At 50.8% G+C, this 16920-nt stretch overlaps 5 protein-coding genes across 5 annotated transcripts; 3 read left to right on the top strand and 2 right to left on the bottom strand.

Moving 5' to 3' along the window:
* Window positions 1-2376: 2376 nt before the first annotated feature.
* Window positions 2377-3920, top strand: N7509_008959 (uncharacterized protein; the record flags this gene model as incomplete). Its single annotated transcript, XM_056633596.1, has 3 exons — window positions 2377-2392; window positions 2472-2772; window positions 2846-3920. The coding sequence occupies 3 exons, from the start codon at window positions 2377-2379 to the stop codon at window positions 3918-3920; spliced, it is 1392 nt and encodes a 463-aa protein (XP_056484216.1).
* An 845-nt stretch (window positions 3921-4765) lies between these two features.
* N7509_008958 (Zn(II)2Cys6 transcription factor) lies at window positions 4766-7619 on the top strand (the record flags this gene model as incomplete). Its single annotated transcript, XM_056633595.1, has 4 exons — window positions 4766-5145; window positions 5242-5353; window positions 5419-6158; window positions 6215-7619. The coding sequence occupies 4 exons, from the start codon at window positions 4766-4768 to the stop codon at window positions 7617-7619; spliced, it is 2637 nt and encodes an 878-aa protein (XP_056484215.1).
* A 1114-nt stretch (window positions 7620-8733) lies between these two features.
* N7509_008957 (uncharacterized protein) lies at window positions 8734-11865 on the bottom strand (the record flags this gene model as incomplete). Its single annotated transcript, XM_056633594.1, has 1 exon — window positions 8734-11865. The coding sequence occupies one exon, from the start codon at window positions 11863-11865 to the stop codon at window positions 8734-8736; it is 3132 nt and encodes a 1043-aa protein (XP_056484214.1).
* Window positions 11866-11897: 32 nt separating this feature from the next.
* Window positions 11898-13051, top strand: N7509_008956 (uncharacterized protein; the record flags this gene model as incomplete). The annotated part of the gene is made up of 2 exons (XM_056633593.1): window positions 11898-12046; window positions 12451-13051. The coding sequence occupies 2 exons, from the start codon at window positions 11898-11900 to the stop codon at window positions 13049-13051; spliced, it is 750 nt and encodes a 249-aa protein (XP_056484213.1).
* Window positions 13052-14344: 1293 nt separating this feature from the next.
* N7509_008955 (kinetochore-associated Ndc80 complex subunit NDC80) lies at window positions 14345-16600 on the bottom strand (the record flags this gene model as incomplete). Its single annotated transcript, XM_056633592.1, has 2 exons — window positions 14345-16498; window positions 16556-16600. The coding sequence occupies 2 exons, from the start codon at window positions 16598-16600 to the stop codon at window positions 14345-14347; spliced, it is 2199 nt and encodes a 732-aa protein (XP_056484212.1).
* Window positions 16601-16920: the final 320 nt, after the last annotated feature.

Here is a 16920-nt window from a genome sequence, read left to right as displayed (position 1 = left end):
TCTTCGATCAGATAAATTGCCTCCCTTCGGCCGACCGATCGGGATGCTTTCGAACAATGGGCAGATGGAAAAAGGTAGATCCATGGTTTGGGGTCGGCCCTCCGCCTTATCGAGATGGTCGATGTCATTGCCCAGGTGCAAACGGAGGCAGGAGAGGGGGGCGAATAGTAGTCCACGGGTGTCACCTAAGGTAGGGTTTCTTCCCATGAGGGGCAAGGATATACTTTATGGAATGATGTTCCCCCCGATCCTGCGAGAGACCTGCATTAACTGCAATGCTCGCACCCGCGCCCTTGCTGCTGCCAAGCAAACCAGGGGCATCAAACAAGGTGATTAGATGAATACGTACGGAGGAGGAAACGCGATGATGTCCTGTTGACTTGGGTATCATGACATGGCAAGTTAGATACATAGTTTAGTCGGCTTGACGGGCAGCGCTGAGGCCGCCAGTGGGGAGCCGCTAGCAAGGCTATCGTTGTGATTGCCATCATATCGACGTACGTCGGGAAAGGGAAGATCGGCCAATTCATGGTATCATCACTTTTTTAAACATATTTTAATGAATACGAAGTAGTTAGCCCCTCATTCTGTGGAGAGGGGTGGTAGTGGGAGTGGGAAACGGGTCTTGGAGTTGATATGCAGTGCCGATACTCCGTAAATGGCAAGTTGTCGTGGAGTGGAGAGGAATATCATACTAACGACTCTCATAAAGATCGGAATAAAAGGGGGGCAAATCTATAGCTCAGCTTGAGGGGGTACATCATCGGGTGGCGAGGGAGCCTCCCGGAGGCGCTACTGCGAGCATCCCGTATGGATTCTTTGGGCTAGCGGTATTTGAGATTACAAAACTTTGTACTCCGACTCGGTACACGCGCGGATGGGCTTGAAGGCTCTAAGGGGGACCCACCAGTGGACTGGGTGGGAACTCACTTTTTCCAAACGGCGACGCTAGGGATCTTTTTTGGGACCCGGTGTTTTTCCTTCGGGTTGCTCGGAGGCAACAGAATACATACTAGCTGAAGAGAGCCGAGGAGGGAAAGACGCTTCAAAGTCTACTGCCGAGGCCCTGACCACATGTCCGTACGAGTATGTTCATACATATGTACATAATCTGTCTCGTACGGATAGATAGAACTAGATGTATGCATGTCTGGACTGTATGTGCCGTGTCCAGCGCCCAGAGAGCAGCGGTCAACGAACAAAGTCGACTGGTCACCCAGCAACCATTGACAGATCGAATGCATACTACTCGTACTAACTGCGTTTCCCCGAACGCGAACGCTGCCGGTGCTTGCCTGGGACCAAATGACCATCCAATGGGGCGTGCGCAAGTTGATATTATTATTCAGGGCGAAAGACGATGATTAGTGGAGGTTGGATGTCTCGACGGAGTCAAGATGGATCGAGATGGAGTCCACTGAACCATTTTGGGAGATGGGACACATGGTGTCCCCACCCACCAGCATCGCTCGTTTTTTTCTTTCTTTTTTTTCCTTCCTTCCTTTTTGTCTTTCCTTTGCCTTGCATCTCCACTCCTCTCTCTCCACCGGTATGCCACTACGGCCGAGGATGGAATGGGCGGGCTATGAATGGTATGGTATGAAAATCTGCTCCACTGACCGCCTGGAATCTTTGAGGAAAAATCCGAGCTGCATGTCGCATCCCTGCAGAGAATTGGCTTTGACCTGGCGGTGTAGAGATGGATTTAAAGAAGAGAGGTGAACTGAAATCGTAAATAGAGTGGTATAATGTTGGAGTAGTAGTGGTAGTTAAGTAGGAGTAGCAGAAGTAGCAGTATAGGTAGTGTACGAGTATAGAGTAGAGCAGTTGAAGGTTGAAACCGGAAGTCTACAGTGGCGAGCCATGGGCCGAAAAGCATTCCAGGGAGAAGCAAAAGCCAAGACAAACAGAAATTCAGCCAATCAGCCAATCAGCGTGACGGCGATTCCGACTCCTGTATTGTAATTACCGAAATTTTGAAATGGATTAGCAAAAAAAAAAAGGAAAAAGAGGGCGAAAAAATCGAGGGAATCCACTATGGGATTCCTCAGTGGAAAGCCCCAAAAGTATAGTGCAGGAGAGAGTGTAGTCTGTACTGAGTATTCTGTGAGAGAGAGAGTGGGAGAGCTTGTCGCATCCTCGATGACCCTTTCTTTCTGCCCATCCTCCTTCCCCCCCTCCCCCTTTCAACCTTTCATCTCTCCAAACATTTCCTAATTATCCTCTTGTTTTTATTATACTTTATTATTATTATCTTCTTCTTCTTTTGACGTTTTTGGTTTCTTGGTCCTTCCTTTATTCTTTCGCCTCCCCCTCCCTCCCCTCTCGCTTCCTCCTTTGTTCTCCAAATACCCCCCCCCCAAACCCGACATCATTATGCCGTACAATACCCGTCGCAAATCACTCTCTCTTCCATCGTTAGGCATTCATCTCCCCAACTCATCGCGTCGTTCGCCCTCTTTTTTCAAAAGGCGCCCATGCGACGGAGGATCTGCCTCCCGCGAAGAAAGTGAAGCGATCGCATACCTCATTATCTCCCGAGCCTTCTACCGAGCGGGAAACGGTTTTGCGCGCCACCCGAAATGGATTATTCGACCACACGCCACCTCCTTCACCCTTGGATCGCGGAGCTGCGCCTAAGATCGATACCGAAGGTATTAACGATGATATCGTCGTCGCCGTGATTGATCAACTAGAGAAGACGGGCAATCGCCCTCATCTGGTAAAAGAATTGGCCGCGGTTTTGATTGCGCTGAATGCGACTGTCGCTAAGTACGTTCCACTTGGGCAAGATGACTTGCAACCTCCCAGCCCTTACTTCCAAATACTAACGGAAATCCTCTAGTTCTGCTAATCCCGCTGCCCTCCTCTCCTCGCGCCTGGCTGCCTATATGAAGCGCTCATGGACCGCTCTTGCGCCGTGCCCTATGGCCAAGGAACTGATTAATATCCACCCACGCAAAGTGTACTACTATCTGACGACCTTCCCCCGTCAACCTATTCCGGAACCTTCCGACGAGCTGGTCTCGAGCGTCGACGGCAAGAACATTACGCCTAGCGTCTCGAGCCTGGATCAGGACGAAGAAGATGTGATGGCGCGCCAACGGAGCCCCAGCCCGGAAGTGGACTTGTCCACACCCGATTTTGAAGAAGAAGAGGCCCGTGACGCCGGTCGGGGATCTCCCTCTGATCAGTTTCCGGACCCATCCAGCCATACCCGCCTGATGCACTCGCACCGCGCGGCCTCCCCGCCCCTGGAGGGCGACGAGAAGGAATTCACTCAGACTGCCAGCGCCGTGCGGGAACGCGCCTCCGAAGAGAAAGCCAGCCGCCAGGGCTCCGCCGAGCGGGGACTTTCCGTTCTCTCCGAGGGCCTCAGCAACATGGATGATGAGATGAGTGTTTCGGAATCCGCCGTGAATGCCGAATCCGTGACGCCCTCTCTCCATGGTGAGCGCATGTCCGAGGAGGAGTACAGTGATTACTTCTCCCACATGACTGCTGCGGATCAGGAATACCAGGACCTTGACGAAGCCGCTGCTGTTGCCCTGTTCGGTACCTCTCCTTCCCCCTCGCTCACCTCCCTCGCATCGTCAGTCTCGTCTGGCACGAGTGCTCTTACCGATGCTGGAGAAGAGCGGGCCGAGTCACTCCCGGCTGCTCCACAGATCAGCCTTCCGACCGACCCGGATGCCGCTTCCGTCTCAACCCTCAAGCGATCTCTTGATATGTTGAACAGCGGCCTTCCGGATGTCGATCTGAAGATGTCTGATTTGACCGAGTCTCACGAGAAACTTAGTCTGGGCCCTCGGGCTATGGCCGCCATGGCTCCCGAGCCTACCCTGGACTCCTGGAGAGAGCTGCAGAACCCGGAGACCGTAGAGGTTGATGAGCTCGATGAGATGTTTGGCGAAATCTAAGCTTTCGTGCCATACTCACGGTCTCCGATCTGTATCTCTCCGCGTCCATGCTTCTATATTTTCCAACTTCTGTCACTCTCTCTCTCCACTCTCTCGATGGGCCTTACAAGAGCCCACCGATATCGTTTATACCCTTTGATCTAACCCACTCCCATCTACCTCCCTTGGCCTTGTACATGTCGCTCCCATGTCTCCGCCGTGTTCTCCTCCTTTCCCGCTAATTCATTTTCCTGTATATATACATCTGTTGATGGGGGGGGGGGTTTTTTCCCTCTCCTTTTTTACTTTTACTTTTACTCTTTTTTCTGGTCTCGCCCTGGATGGGTAGAAGGGAGGATATGGGATTGGGAACTGTGTTTTTTTGTGCTGTGATTGTTTTACCATCAAAGGAAGGGCAAAAAAGCGATTGTCTAAGTATGTTTTAGGCGTCATGCGAAACCATGGAACGTTTTTTGATCGAAATCTTGTCTTGACTATTGAACTTGAAATCCTCCACTCGTAGTCCATGGGACACCTCGGCAGGCATTCTGACTAAGCCCATCTCCATTTCTCGGTGGCCTGGGGCTTCCTCACGCTTCGCCACATCTTCGTAAATCGCCTTATCGCCTCCCCTCCTTTCGATCGCCTACGAATACTACATCCCTACTACTTGGATAAAATCAAGTATCCAAATGGATCTCATATCTCCTTAAACCACTACCACGGTCGCGACCGACTTCCATCCCGGCTGTTCGACCGAGATTGTACCTTGGCCGCATAGGGATTCCCCTCCATCCTTTATCAATTCGGTCAATTCGGAAGACCCCTCAGCCTCAGGGTGCACTCACTAAGTGCACACCGCAAAGATGACGATGGATGACCAGCCTCCAAACCAACCACCGGAAGGACTCGCATCGCAGAAGGAACTTCCAACTCAATTTCTCCATCCGAATGATTCGCCTATCACCGCCCCGAAAGCTGCTTCCGTCGCAGACTCGGCTTCGACCTTGAAAACCTCGAAACTCGGCTCCACGAGCCGGCCTAACTCTACTGGCCCTGCCAAAGTCGCCATCCCTCGTTCGCGATCCGGTATCGCCCCTCGATATGGCCGCCGTGTTCCCCGGGCTTGCGAATCATGCAGATCGCGCAAAACGAAGTGCAGTGGTGATACCCCGGTGTGTCGACAGTGTCGTGAACTGCGCATTTCGTGCCAGTACCCCGTGGGATGGAAGGAAAAGACAAAAAAGTTAGTCGTTTCGCTGCTTATTCGCATGCGCACGATGCATTTGGACTGCCCCGTGCTGGCTTGAATATTGGTTACTGATACATTTCTAATTTCTAGACAAGTCGAATGGCTCTCCGAGAAAACGGTCGATTATGAAAATTTATTGAAGGATTTAGGGTCATTGGTCGAGTCTAAAACTGCAGATCGTATCAGAAGCTTGCTGGACAAGGTGTGCCACCTGAGGATTTGGAGAGAACATACTTGCACCGTTCATTATATCTAATATTCTCGCAGTATGGTAACAACAACGAGGTCGAGTCCTCGTCAAACGCTAGTGCACCATCCCATTCAGTCACCCCACAGGACGAAAATGGAGATGCCGACGATTTAAGCTCACCCTCTTCTATTGGCTCACTTGAGGCTATTGACCGCGTGGAGGAGGATCTGAACCGGACCGAACACTCACGAGCGACCGGATTTATGAGCAAAAGCTCAGAGGTTACCTGGATGCAACGACTTCAGCGAGAGGCGGAACACCGTTCCAAGGGATTGCCAGGTTCTTTGGAGCCAGGACAAAGCAAACGACAAGACGATGATCTCGCCCTCCATGCCGTGAGCTACCACCTAGACGACATTGATGTTTCTGTTCCTGAATCTGTGGATATCTACACTATGCCATCCCGGGACCTGGCTGATAAACTCTTCGATGACTATCTCCGCACCGTGCATCCCTTTTTCCCTATGATCAATCGCCCTCTCTTCAGTGCTCAATATCGAACTTTCTTCGACAGTTCCGCCCGACCCGGGGATAAATGGCTCGCTATACTGAACATGATATTTGCTATCGCTGCCAAACATGCCCATCTCATCGAAGCGCCATGGCAGGGTGATGACAAAGACCATTTGGTGTACTTGACTCGAGCCAGGATTCTCAGTATGAATGGAGATGTCTTGTTTAGCCACCCCGATCTTCAGCAGGTTCAAGTGGAGGGTCTCATTGCATTCTATCTCCTTGCGTCAGATCAGATTAATCGGTATTACAATCTACCCGGCCAAGTAATGTGCTCGTTCTATACTAATTATGACCCAGGGCATGGAGAATATCCGCGTTGGCGGTGCGATCTGCCATCACTCTTGGCATCAACATGAAGAGTACCAGTCCAACAACCCCAAATATCTCCAAGGAAGCTCGATACCGAGTTTGGTGGTGCCTGTATACCTTCGAGCACTTGCTTGGAATCATGACAGGTCGGGCTACTTGTATCCTGGATGGGATTTGCACCACACCTCTACCCCTCCCTTATACGGAAGAACAATTGCAGGAGCCTGAAGCAGCTGAGTTACTGAATGACTCACATCTTCGCGATGACCGAATCAATAAGGTAATGGCCAGTGCATGGGTTCGTCATATGCCACTCAACCCAACCGGCGGCAAAGAAGCCACCCACCAGTCTCGCGAGCGTGACAATTCGTGGGTAAAGGGCTTGCCTTTCAATTTTGGCCTTTGCCATCTCTACTACTGTGATTTGGCAGTCGTCGTCCAGGAAATTGTGAACAAGGTGTATTCGACAGACTGTGTGATGGTGCCTTGGGCGCATATTGAGAATCGCATTGGTGAACTTCGGTCTCGAATTGACCTGTGGCTGACAAGTATCCCACCTATTCTTGATTTCACGCAAAAAACCGATGACGGCCCCGAACAGCTTCGTAGCAAGCTCGCCCTGGCCTTTCACTTCTATAGTGCGCGGATCACTCTAGGCCGCCCATGCCTATGCCGGCGAGATGCACAGAAGAAGGACCCGGCAGAAAAGTCATCTTTTAGCCATGACATGGCCGTGTTGACCCTGAATTCTGCAATCCAAATGTTGGACCTCATCCCAGATGAGCCGAGCGCCGTCCAGCTTTACGAGATTGCTCCGTGGTGGTGTGTTCTCCATTATCTCATGCAGGCCGGAACAGTGTTACTGTTGGAACTTTCATTTGGTTCCGTCCACATGCCAGAGGGAGAGCAACAATTCATAGCGCTGTCCAAGAAAGCCGTTCGATGGCTCTACGCTATGTCTGAGCATAGCGTTGCCTCCCGACGAGCTTGGCAACTCTGTGACATCTGCCTGCGCCGTCTGGCCTTGGGTATGAACTTCGATATATCTGACATGCCTTCGAACACCTATCAACCCGCACCCACATCCACCCTTGATTCCACAAACGTCTGTCAGCCCGACAACTCCGCAGGAACAAGCTCACAAAACATGTGGGGTCCCCACCTGGAAGACCTTTCATTAACAAACCACTTCAACCAGCCGTTCCAGCTGGGAGGGGATCACTATAATTACCCGGCGTTCTCGAATGTTCCCGACACGGAACCCATGAACTCTGTTTCAGCAGATGGCCAGCTCTTTGATGATCTTTACTTCCCCTACGATCCCATTAGTGGCGAGTTCATTAGGTCTTTCTTCCCTCATAACGAGGAGGATAATCAATGGGAACCAAGCTGAGGTAATGCAGTCAACGTTCTGTCTATGAAAAGGCATTTCACGAGTCAAGAAAACGAAATCATTCTCCCTCTATTCGGTTCAAAAAATTTTTTTTTTTTTCACATTCCTCTTCTTCATCCGCTCTATCGTCATATCTTTCCAAGGATCTCGAATTCTCGTTTGTTGCGTCTTTTCTCTTTTCTTCTTTGCATTTCTTTTTGATCCTTGGACACTTGGAGAGCAAGTATACCTTGTAACTTTGAATTTTCTTTGTTTCCTTTCCCTCCCCACATCAATTTTCTTCTCTATCCTCTGCCATCTGTTTTTTTATGACTCTTAGTATCATCTATTAATTGCCACACACGCTCTAGACCAGTGCGTTATCATCGGACAGGTGGAGAACTGAACAGGCGTGCGCTTTGCAATTTATTTGGGTCAGGTTCAGGCTTGGGACTTCGGATAAAAAGGAGCCTGGGGGCCTTGGTCTTGGTCTTGTATTTTTCTCTCATTTTTTGGACGGTGAGTGCTCTGAACCTGGAGTTCAGGGTGGCTTCTATCTTAACATGGTATTTCTTCATTTGTTGGTATACTAGTCTTTCTAGTTTTTAAATGTCCAGACTGGTCTCACATTTGAAGATAATTTTCCTGTCTTCTCGAATTTCAACCTTGGAAGTGTATATTCAACATATATTCTGCGCTATCTACTTGTTCTATGCAAGGATATTAAAAACATTCAGGGTAGTGGTACATGATAACCAGATGCAGAGGGGTATATACATTTCTGGTGAAATAGAATATAGGCATAATGTACAGAGCGCCTGGTCTGAGGTGCTGACTTTTTCCGAGGCGGGTTTGTTCTCGGCAGATTTGGCTTTAGCTGGCCGGGTTTTGGCTGGTCGGGCCTGAGTAGAGTTGACTGTAGTAGACTCCGCCTGGGCCTTGACAGGCTTGGTCTGGGTCTTTTCTCTCTGTGATTTCTTTTGGGCAGTCTTAAGTCTCAGGATTCGTCTCTGGACCCAGAGGCTTTGGGGGGTTGTTTGCATGGCGGTCCCCAGGTGAGGATGGTTTCGTTCCCTTGTCTTTAGCACCTAGGAAGGATTTCATCCATGGGTCATCCTGGATCTGTTTCGCCCGACTAGGGGGGGTGGAAAGACTCATTGCCAAGAATACCCCGGAAGCGCATGCGTGCCATATATCCCGGGAGTTCTAGTTCGATTGAGCTCTCCTCCATGTTTTCCTGAATAAATTTGCTGACACAGAAGTCAAGGATGGCCTCCGACTCTGTGGCAGGCAGGATGGCGCTTGAATTTGGGTCATCCTTGAGTGTTTTCTCCTGGAAACCGTTCCGCCGAGAAGGGTTGACAAGTGAATGTGGCGTGACAAGAGGGGACGTTCGAGAAGGCGAGGCTGAAAGGAAGGGAGAAGTCTGGTTGGCGTTGGCATGAGCCTCATCAAGTTTGAACTCTCTGTAGGCAGCCTGCGCAAGTATGCGAAAGGTGCTCACTTTCGGGATGACAAGCTTGCTTTGATGATATTCATGCCATTGGGCATTAAAGCTGCGGTCCCCAGAAACTTCATGATGTTTTCGCTCAGCCGCCGTTTGCAATCGCACAACGCCACCGGCCTTTGTACGTACTTGAGCAGGGGTTTGTACATCTAGGCAACACTCATCAAACAGTTTCTTGCCTGCCTTACTGCCATAAACATCCACCACAGCAGATAGCACGTCATGAAAAGCATTGATGGGGATCTGAACAACTTTATCCCGTGGCGAGGCACGATCTGCGCTGGCCTGCTTGAGAGTATCCACCAACGGAGAAGGAAGAACATCAACCAATGGACCAGGAAGAACATCAACTAACGACCAGATGCGTTTAAGCACTAATCGTTGAAGTTTGTTTACGCGTTCGCTCTTGCTGGGCGACGTAGAGAACTCTCCCTGGAAGAGACGAACGAGAAGGGCAGATGCCCTAGCGAGGCTTTCTTGTTCCTTTTCTGCTGAATGAAACCCGCTTGCCAGTTTTCGCTGGATGGATCCATGGAGTCTGAGAATTTTGGCTGCTAGTGCAGTGATGTTGCTGAAGCCCCATGACTTTGCCCTGTAGTCGCGCATAAACCCTAGTGTGAAAAGTGCTCGATCCCACGACTCCAATGAGATATGCAGGTTTACCACAGCTTTGAGCGTATTAGTGCTCAGTGGTGGACTAAGCGCTGCGATAACTTCATCAGAGAGCTCTTGGTTTTGCGTGGCAGCTGCGAAGCGAAGAATCGACGGTGCGAGGGCTTGGTCGCCGTATGAAGCCTTGGCGATCGGGGGGCCATCAATGTCGTTGTTGAAGAGCAACCAATTTCCAAAGTCAAACGCTCGACAGTTTGTAACCAGATCGAGCAACTCGGCCATGGTCACACTTTGAATTTGCGGAAGAGATGATTCTCCCAAGCTTGAATCAAGTTGTCTAGATTCAAAGAACGAGAAATCCGGGGAATCATGCTGGTCGAACTTCTCGAAAAACTCCCTAATGTGATATGACTTGCTTGCGTCAACAATGCTTTGAAGCCGAGCATACCCAGAAAATGCAGTTGCGGCTTGCATTGTGCGTGAAGAGCTCCTGACGTTATACTCGATGAGGCCGGATATGGCAGCTGTTTCATCGTATAGTTGTGCTTTCGTAATGTCATTGAGTCGTTTGTCCGTAGGGATAGGCTGTCCTCCCCAGGGTGGAACAACGTTTTGAGTATATCGCAGGACGTTTTCGAATGCAATTGGGTCATTATTGGGAATAAGACTACCTGACTCCATCATCCGGTTGAAGTTCCAGTTGGTTGACCTGTTAGTCGGTTTGAGTTCATCATTTGTCGCAGTAGGCTCAAGAAGCTGGGTGAGAGAGGTTGTGAGGTCGAGTAAGTCAGAAGATGACATCCCGGTGGTTCCAAGAGAAACGAAAGTCTTATTATGCAACATGTCGCGTATAGAGGCAACGACTTCAGTGCTGATAGTCCGCCTTCCTAGACCGTTGAAGGGGGGTCGCTTGTCATTTTTGAACCGACGGAGCGGCTCGTCATTGTCTGGGTGACGCCAAGATTCCTCTTTACTGATATCAGTCTGTCGGACTGTATCGAGAGAACGGACTAGAGGTGCCCAGCTTGTGAATTTCCATGCTCGGTCATCGGTTCGTTTGCTCATGTCCCTCAACAAGTAAGCGCCATGTTTGGAAAATCCATGCTCGACACAGCACCAAAGAATAAGCTCCAGCCAGATCTCTGGGCCAAGCTCCCGGAATCCCACATTGAAGGGAAGAAATGGCGGCTCCTCTCCAGCTTCGGTGGCGGTATTTGCAAGGGTAGTTTCATGTTCAAGCCATGCCGCATCTGAAAGAACAGTCATAATGTGAGTCGACAAAAGATTTAGTCCTGGAGGTCGAAATGAAATTTGATCTGGATCCGCAGGCTGATACTGGTAAACCTTGTCGGAAATCAATCCCAAGTGGTGCAAACGAGCAAGTATCCGGAACACGCATGACATTGCGAATTTGGACTCGGTTGCAGAGTGATCTGCAGCTGATAACACCAATGATCCCAGATTCATTAGCACCGACCCCAATAGCCTCTGGCCAAGGTTATCCACAGAAGGCCTTCTCGTGGCGACGTTGAGATCAAGTTTGGAGGCAGGTAGTTGCACCTGTTTAAGCTCAGAGTTGGATAATTTAAGAGACGATAGAGAGTTCAAAGACAGGCCTGAATCCGCTATGAACCACTCAAGATTTGGGGCAGGATTTTTGACTCCCATGAAGGGGGCAAGTAACTCATACGTATCGATCAACTCGTTCAATAGTGCGTGCACGGTAGACCATTGTTTCAGCTTGAATCCCAGATGCGCTAGAAGATCCATTCCCCTCCATGTCTTTGCCAGCCACAGATAGCTCATCAGAGCATGGCCTCTGTCGAGATCTTTGGCATGTTGAGTGATTGCTCCCGTTGATCTGACCGAGGCCGCAGGCTGCTGTCTCTCTTGTGTTGATTTCAAACATGACACAAGAGATGGAATCCAGACATTTGGATTGTGACTCTTGAGACTGACAGGAGATTTCGATAAATTGGTGTAGTTGCAGATGAACTTGTATTCCTCGAGCGTCAACGGGCGCTTAGTTGTAGAAGAGGATCGGGAATGCGCGCGAGAAAGGTAAAGGCACGGAAGTGCAAGCGGACGGGGATTATAAGGCCCACGGCCAAGTCGATGGAGACGGCCTGGGCGCAAGGACCTTATCATGACACGGCGGCGAGCCTGAAAGGCGCAAGCGAATGGATCACGGTATCGGTGGGCGCGAGGGTGGGGTGGCACATTTCGATCCAATTAAGAGTTTCGCATATGGTCGGGATTTCGATTCGCTTTCTCCCTCTGCTCCGAACACAGGATTGTCCGAATCCGCCCTAGAAGTTGACAGGAGGGTGTAATTGAATGATCTTGAAGCAGAAGGAGTTCCGCGGAAATTTGATGCTTTGATGAGTCAGCGGGACTTTTATAGCCAATCAGGACGCGCCGATTTACTTCGAGCTTTGATACGCGGGTTTTGACAGATTTGCAACTTGATATATGCTAATAGGCACTGGTAGAATTGTTATGGCTTGAATAAAAGAAGAGTAAACGCTGGAAATAGAAGTTTGGGCAAAAGTGACGCCATTCCGATATCCAATGCGCCAACAATCTTCTACGGGAATGGTTGATATACGTTTTACGCGAAAAAGAGGAGAGAAAAAAAAGCACTCATTGTTTGCTTCGTAAGATTGTGTACTAATTCATTGTCCAGCCGAGCCAGCAGCCATAGGATCACACAACCTTCGCCTATCTTACAAGGGGCAGCGAGAATGCCTCAAACGAGTGCAAAAATTGCATAAGGACTTTAGACCTGGGCGGGGCGGATCTGGCGAGCGTGGAAACGCTTGAAGCCCTGACCCTCGCTCTGACCGAACCCCTGACCTTTACCCTGGCCTTCACCCTGGCCCTCAGTGCTTGGGACAGCGGATCCGGTAGGAGCTGGGATGGGGGCGCTGGCAAGGCTCGACTGGCCGCCGAAGCCACCACCAAAGCCGCCACCGGTGGCGCCAGAGGGAACACTGGAGGGAGCACCAGTAGGAGCAGGGGCGTCATCACTGTTGCTACCAGAGTCCTGGTCGCTACCACCGATGCGGCTGATACCCCCGAAGGAGCTGTCAGACGCACTGCTAGGTTCGGCAGTACCAGAAGGCGAACCACCGGAGGGGATTATGCCAGAAGGACGCTGACCACCACCTTCAAAGCCTCCAGAAGGCTGGGCACCGGAAGGTCCGCTTCCGTGGTGACCAAATCCACCGCTAGGGGAAGCTCCGGCAGCATCACTGGGGGAAGCACCACCGCCAAAGCCACCGCTAGGAGCAGCACCACCTGGGAAGGTGCCGGTGGGCTTAACACCGCTTGAGGGCTGGGCAGGAGGAGTAGCCTCCAGTTGGTTGTCACCGCCGAACTATAGGGAAGGTCAGAATTCGAAGCTCAATGGAGGATATAGTTAGAACTTGGAGAGGATACTTACCACGCGAGGCATGTTCCAGGCCATGGCATTGGGAGCCAGGCAGAGGACAGTGGTAACACTGAGAACAAGGTTGAATCTCATTTTGAAAAAGGGTGGTAGATTTTTCGTTGACAGGAATAAAAGTCAGAATAAAAAAAGGTTGTAAAGAGTGGAAAACTGGAGTCACTCAGTGACGGAGTATCTCAAGTTGGTAGAAAAGAAGGTAAGCGCGCAGCACTGTGATCAAAAAAATCTCCATGGTGATCTCGAGGGTCTTTATATATCGATTTCCAAGGGGACATGGGGACTAGAGATATGACAGGCCTGGCGTGACGCTGAGACGGCAGGATGTGATGCCTGTTTGGCGGAATTCCCGAGCACATTGACACAATGCCGTCGCTAGGTGCACCTGAGCCATCTAGGCCAGAGGTCCAGGGTCGGGAACTGTGGAGATCGGTACTCAAATTCTGTACTTGGAAGACCCCATCCGTGGCCCATCTGTCGAATCCAGCCTCTAGGAGGGCGATCTTCAGGGAGAAGACGGCCTAGCCCTACCAGGCTTCCAGCGCATTGGTGCAATGTGAAGGAGCCGATGCAGGGGCTAATCGGAGAGTAAAGGGCCATGCGCCAGGGGATCTGAAGCAGATGGCGCGACAGACGACATTGCTGGGATACTTGCAATCGTGCTGGACACGGCGTTGGACTGGGAGTGGGAGAGAAATGTGAAACAAGGTGTGCTGGTGCTTCCCCACATGAGCTTACACGTCCTCTTGTCGATCAACCCGCCATCTGCTTCAGGTTCAAAAATGGCGTCGAAAGTCGGGCTAACGCAAGTTCGTCATTGGACGGCACAGGGCAAAGGGAGCGGCGAGCACACCAAATGCCGGTGGACAAGCTTGACCCTCTAACCCTGTCACGAACCCTTTCGGCAGCAGGTACGAATACATACTAACTAAAAGGCCAAAAGGAATAGAGTAAAAAACGCCACCGGTCTCAGGCTAACGACCTTACACCATGTGGCCCGCTGGGCATTGCGCGTCCTTCTTTTGGGAAGAGTATCATCCTTATTGCTTGGGGTATTGTACACGACATAAGCTTGAAAAAAAGGGGACAGGCATGAAGAGAGTAAAAACAACAATAAGGGCTCAATTAACATGACACCAAACGACAACCAACCCGGCCAAATTCGTCATTCGTGGATATTCATAGCTCTTCCTCGGCGGCTAGGACGTCTCCTCCAAGCTCCTGCTCGACCTCATCAACAACAAAGCTCTCGTAATCTTCTAGACCTTTCTGAACGTGCACTTTGAATCGGATGACGTCGTTGAGCATTGTCTCAACGTTGGTATGCAGTTCCTCCCGGAGTGAATTTGCCCGGAGCGTCAGTTGCTCATACTCGATGTTGGTGTTCATCTCGCGTTGCTCCATTAGCTGCACACTATCACTAAGAGTTGCACGCATCTTGGCTAGCTCTTTCTCCATCTTCTCAATCTGGGCATCTGATGCCAATTTCTGAGTAGTAGTGATTTCCTTGGTGCGTTCAAACTCTTCGTCGGCTGCACGCCGTCGGTGCTCCAGGGCCTCGACTTCGCTTCTCTTTTCATCCATCGCCTCCTTGATATTGTCGAGTAGATTGCGTCGCTCCAGGTCCTCGTCAACACCACGCTTTCGTCGTTCATTAATTTCCTTCCGGAGAGACTGGAGGCTATTGCGAATCGAGCCGCGAAGGTCCAGATTCAGAAGATGCGCGGGATGATAGCCGGTAAAAGGATCTGCCAACAACCGGTCACCGTCCGAAGAAATACGGTTGGACGGACCGCCGATCTGGCTTGCTGAGAAATTGTTCTCATTAACATTGAGCGTGAGCTCATAGTCTTCGCCTTTAGCGTTTTCGGCCGACTGCGGAATCAGACTATTTTGATAACCCAGAGTGTTGTATGTCTTCACAATGTGCTCAAGGTCTTCGAGTTTCTGGCTGGCCTCTGCTTCCTTCGCCATTACACGAGCGTGGGTCTCTTCTAGGCGGGCCAAAGTATCATCGAGGCTCCTCTGGAGGCGTTCTCGTTCCGTATTCATACGGTCAATATCCTGAATGGTGATGCCCTGGCGGTCGACACTAGCTTGAAGCTCGGCACGCTCAGTCTCCGCTGTATGCAGCTCCACGTCCGTTTTCTGGATTTCACTGTCAAGGAAGTTGTTGCGTGTTTCGTACTTGTCGATCTTTCCCTGTACATTTTGATTGTAGTCTTCAAATTTGCGTTTGTCGTCTTCCAAGATTCTGAAGTGTTTGTCCAGCTTGGCCAGGTCAGGCGCATTCTTCTCCAACTCATCTATTTGCTCACGGAGAGCCTGGTTCTCGGTCTCCAAGGCCTCCATCTCCTGTACATAACGCTCATTACCACGAGCAAACTCCTGTGACATGTTCTCAATGTGAGGAACCAGTCGCTGTTCTGCGGTTTCATCATCCTCATCCTCGCCTCCCTGTAGCCAGTCATGGTAGGCTCCAGTAAGGAAGCGGAAGATGATGCGATCGCCAATAATATCAAGACCTGCCTCGGCACACGCTTCGTCGTACTCTCCCTCATGGTAGCGATCCATCATCTGAGCCAGCTGCATCAGCCAGTGTAGCATACCGAGGAAAGTAGACCAATTTTGGCCACCAACGGCTGCAATTTGGGATTTAGTGATGCCTTTTTCGTAGGGGTAGCGCAGCTGCTTGAGGATCGGGGGAACCTCCGCATCCATGGCCTTTTGGAACTTGTAGCCCGGATCAATACGATGATAGAGCCACTGGAAGATGTAGTTGAAGTCTTTTTGGGTTGGTGAACGAAGGGTGTTCTGGCCCAGGGAGTGCTTCATTTCCAGCTCAAACTTGTTGTTGGTCAAGTACTCCAACAGCTCCTGCCCAATACGAGCTTGGAAGGACCGGTCCCTGAGTGGTCGCGGGTCTCTTGGGACTCCCGCTGCTGAGGGCACTTGGGTAAAGAATGATTGATGTGACATGGGCCCGGCCATTGAGGGCCGCGAAAATACACTGCTCCTGCGCTGCATGTTTTGCGACGCGGGGGCGGATGGCAGGGATCCGGGCGCATAGCTCTGGCGACCAGCACTGGCACCATGGAACATATTACTCGAGACAGATCGGCGAACAGATGAAAGACCGGCATCTGCGCCGTATGGACCGCCGGAAGATGCGCGCATGAAGTTTGGTTGCTGGGGTCGGCTGGCCGAGCTCAGCAAGGAATTCCGAGTGTGTCCAGATGTGAATGGGGGGTTGTTGAATCCAATAGAACTGGTGCGCTTCATGGCCGATGCGGGTTGCGGAATAGACGAGTAATTCTGAACACTACCAAGCGTCTTCAACCGAATGTCAGTGAGCAAACCAAGTTGCGACATGCGTGAGAAATTACTTACCTCGCGGGGACGCTTGATACTAAACAATCCCGTATCTTGCGACATGATGAGAAAAAGAAGCCGCGATAGCGGCGGAATGGTCTACTTCTCAAGAAGAAATAGGGATGCGTAGTCGGTCCAAATCTTTGGATACCAAGTCAGACGCGCACAAACACCTCTAGGAGGGGGGACTTGTTATCGTGCAGCAAAGTCGGGCGGGAATCTTTGGTCAAATGTAAACAAGAGCGGGTTGCTGCCAGAAACAGTAGGCGGTGATGTGGGAACCCGGAAAAATAGAAACTCCCGATCCGACTGTCACGAGACTTCGGTCTGGGGAAACTGCCAGTCTTGGCGGTCATGAGTTCCGAGGTCCACGGCGATTGCCG

The sequence above is a fragment of the Penicillium cosmopolitanum genome (genome assembly GCF_028827165.1).
Source record: "Penicillium cosmopolitanum strain IBT 29677 chromosome Unknown utg000009l:1.0-9042332.0:1.0-9050551.0, whole genome shotgun sequence".
Lineage (NCBI taxonomy): Eukaryota > Fungi > Ascomycota > Eurotiomycetes > Eurotiales > Aspergillaceae > Penicillium > Penicillium cosmopolitanum.
This window is presented reverse-complemented; position numbering and strand designations above follow the sequence as displayed.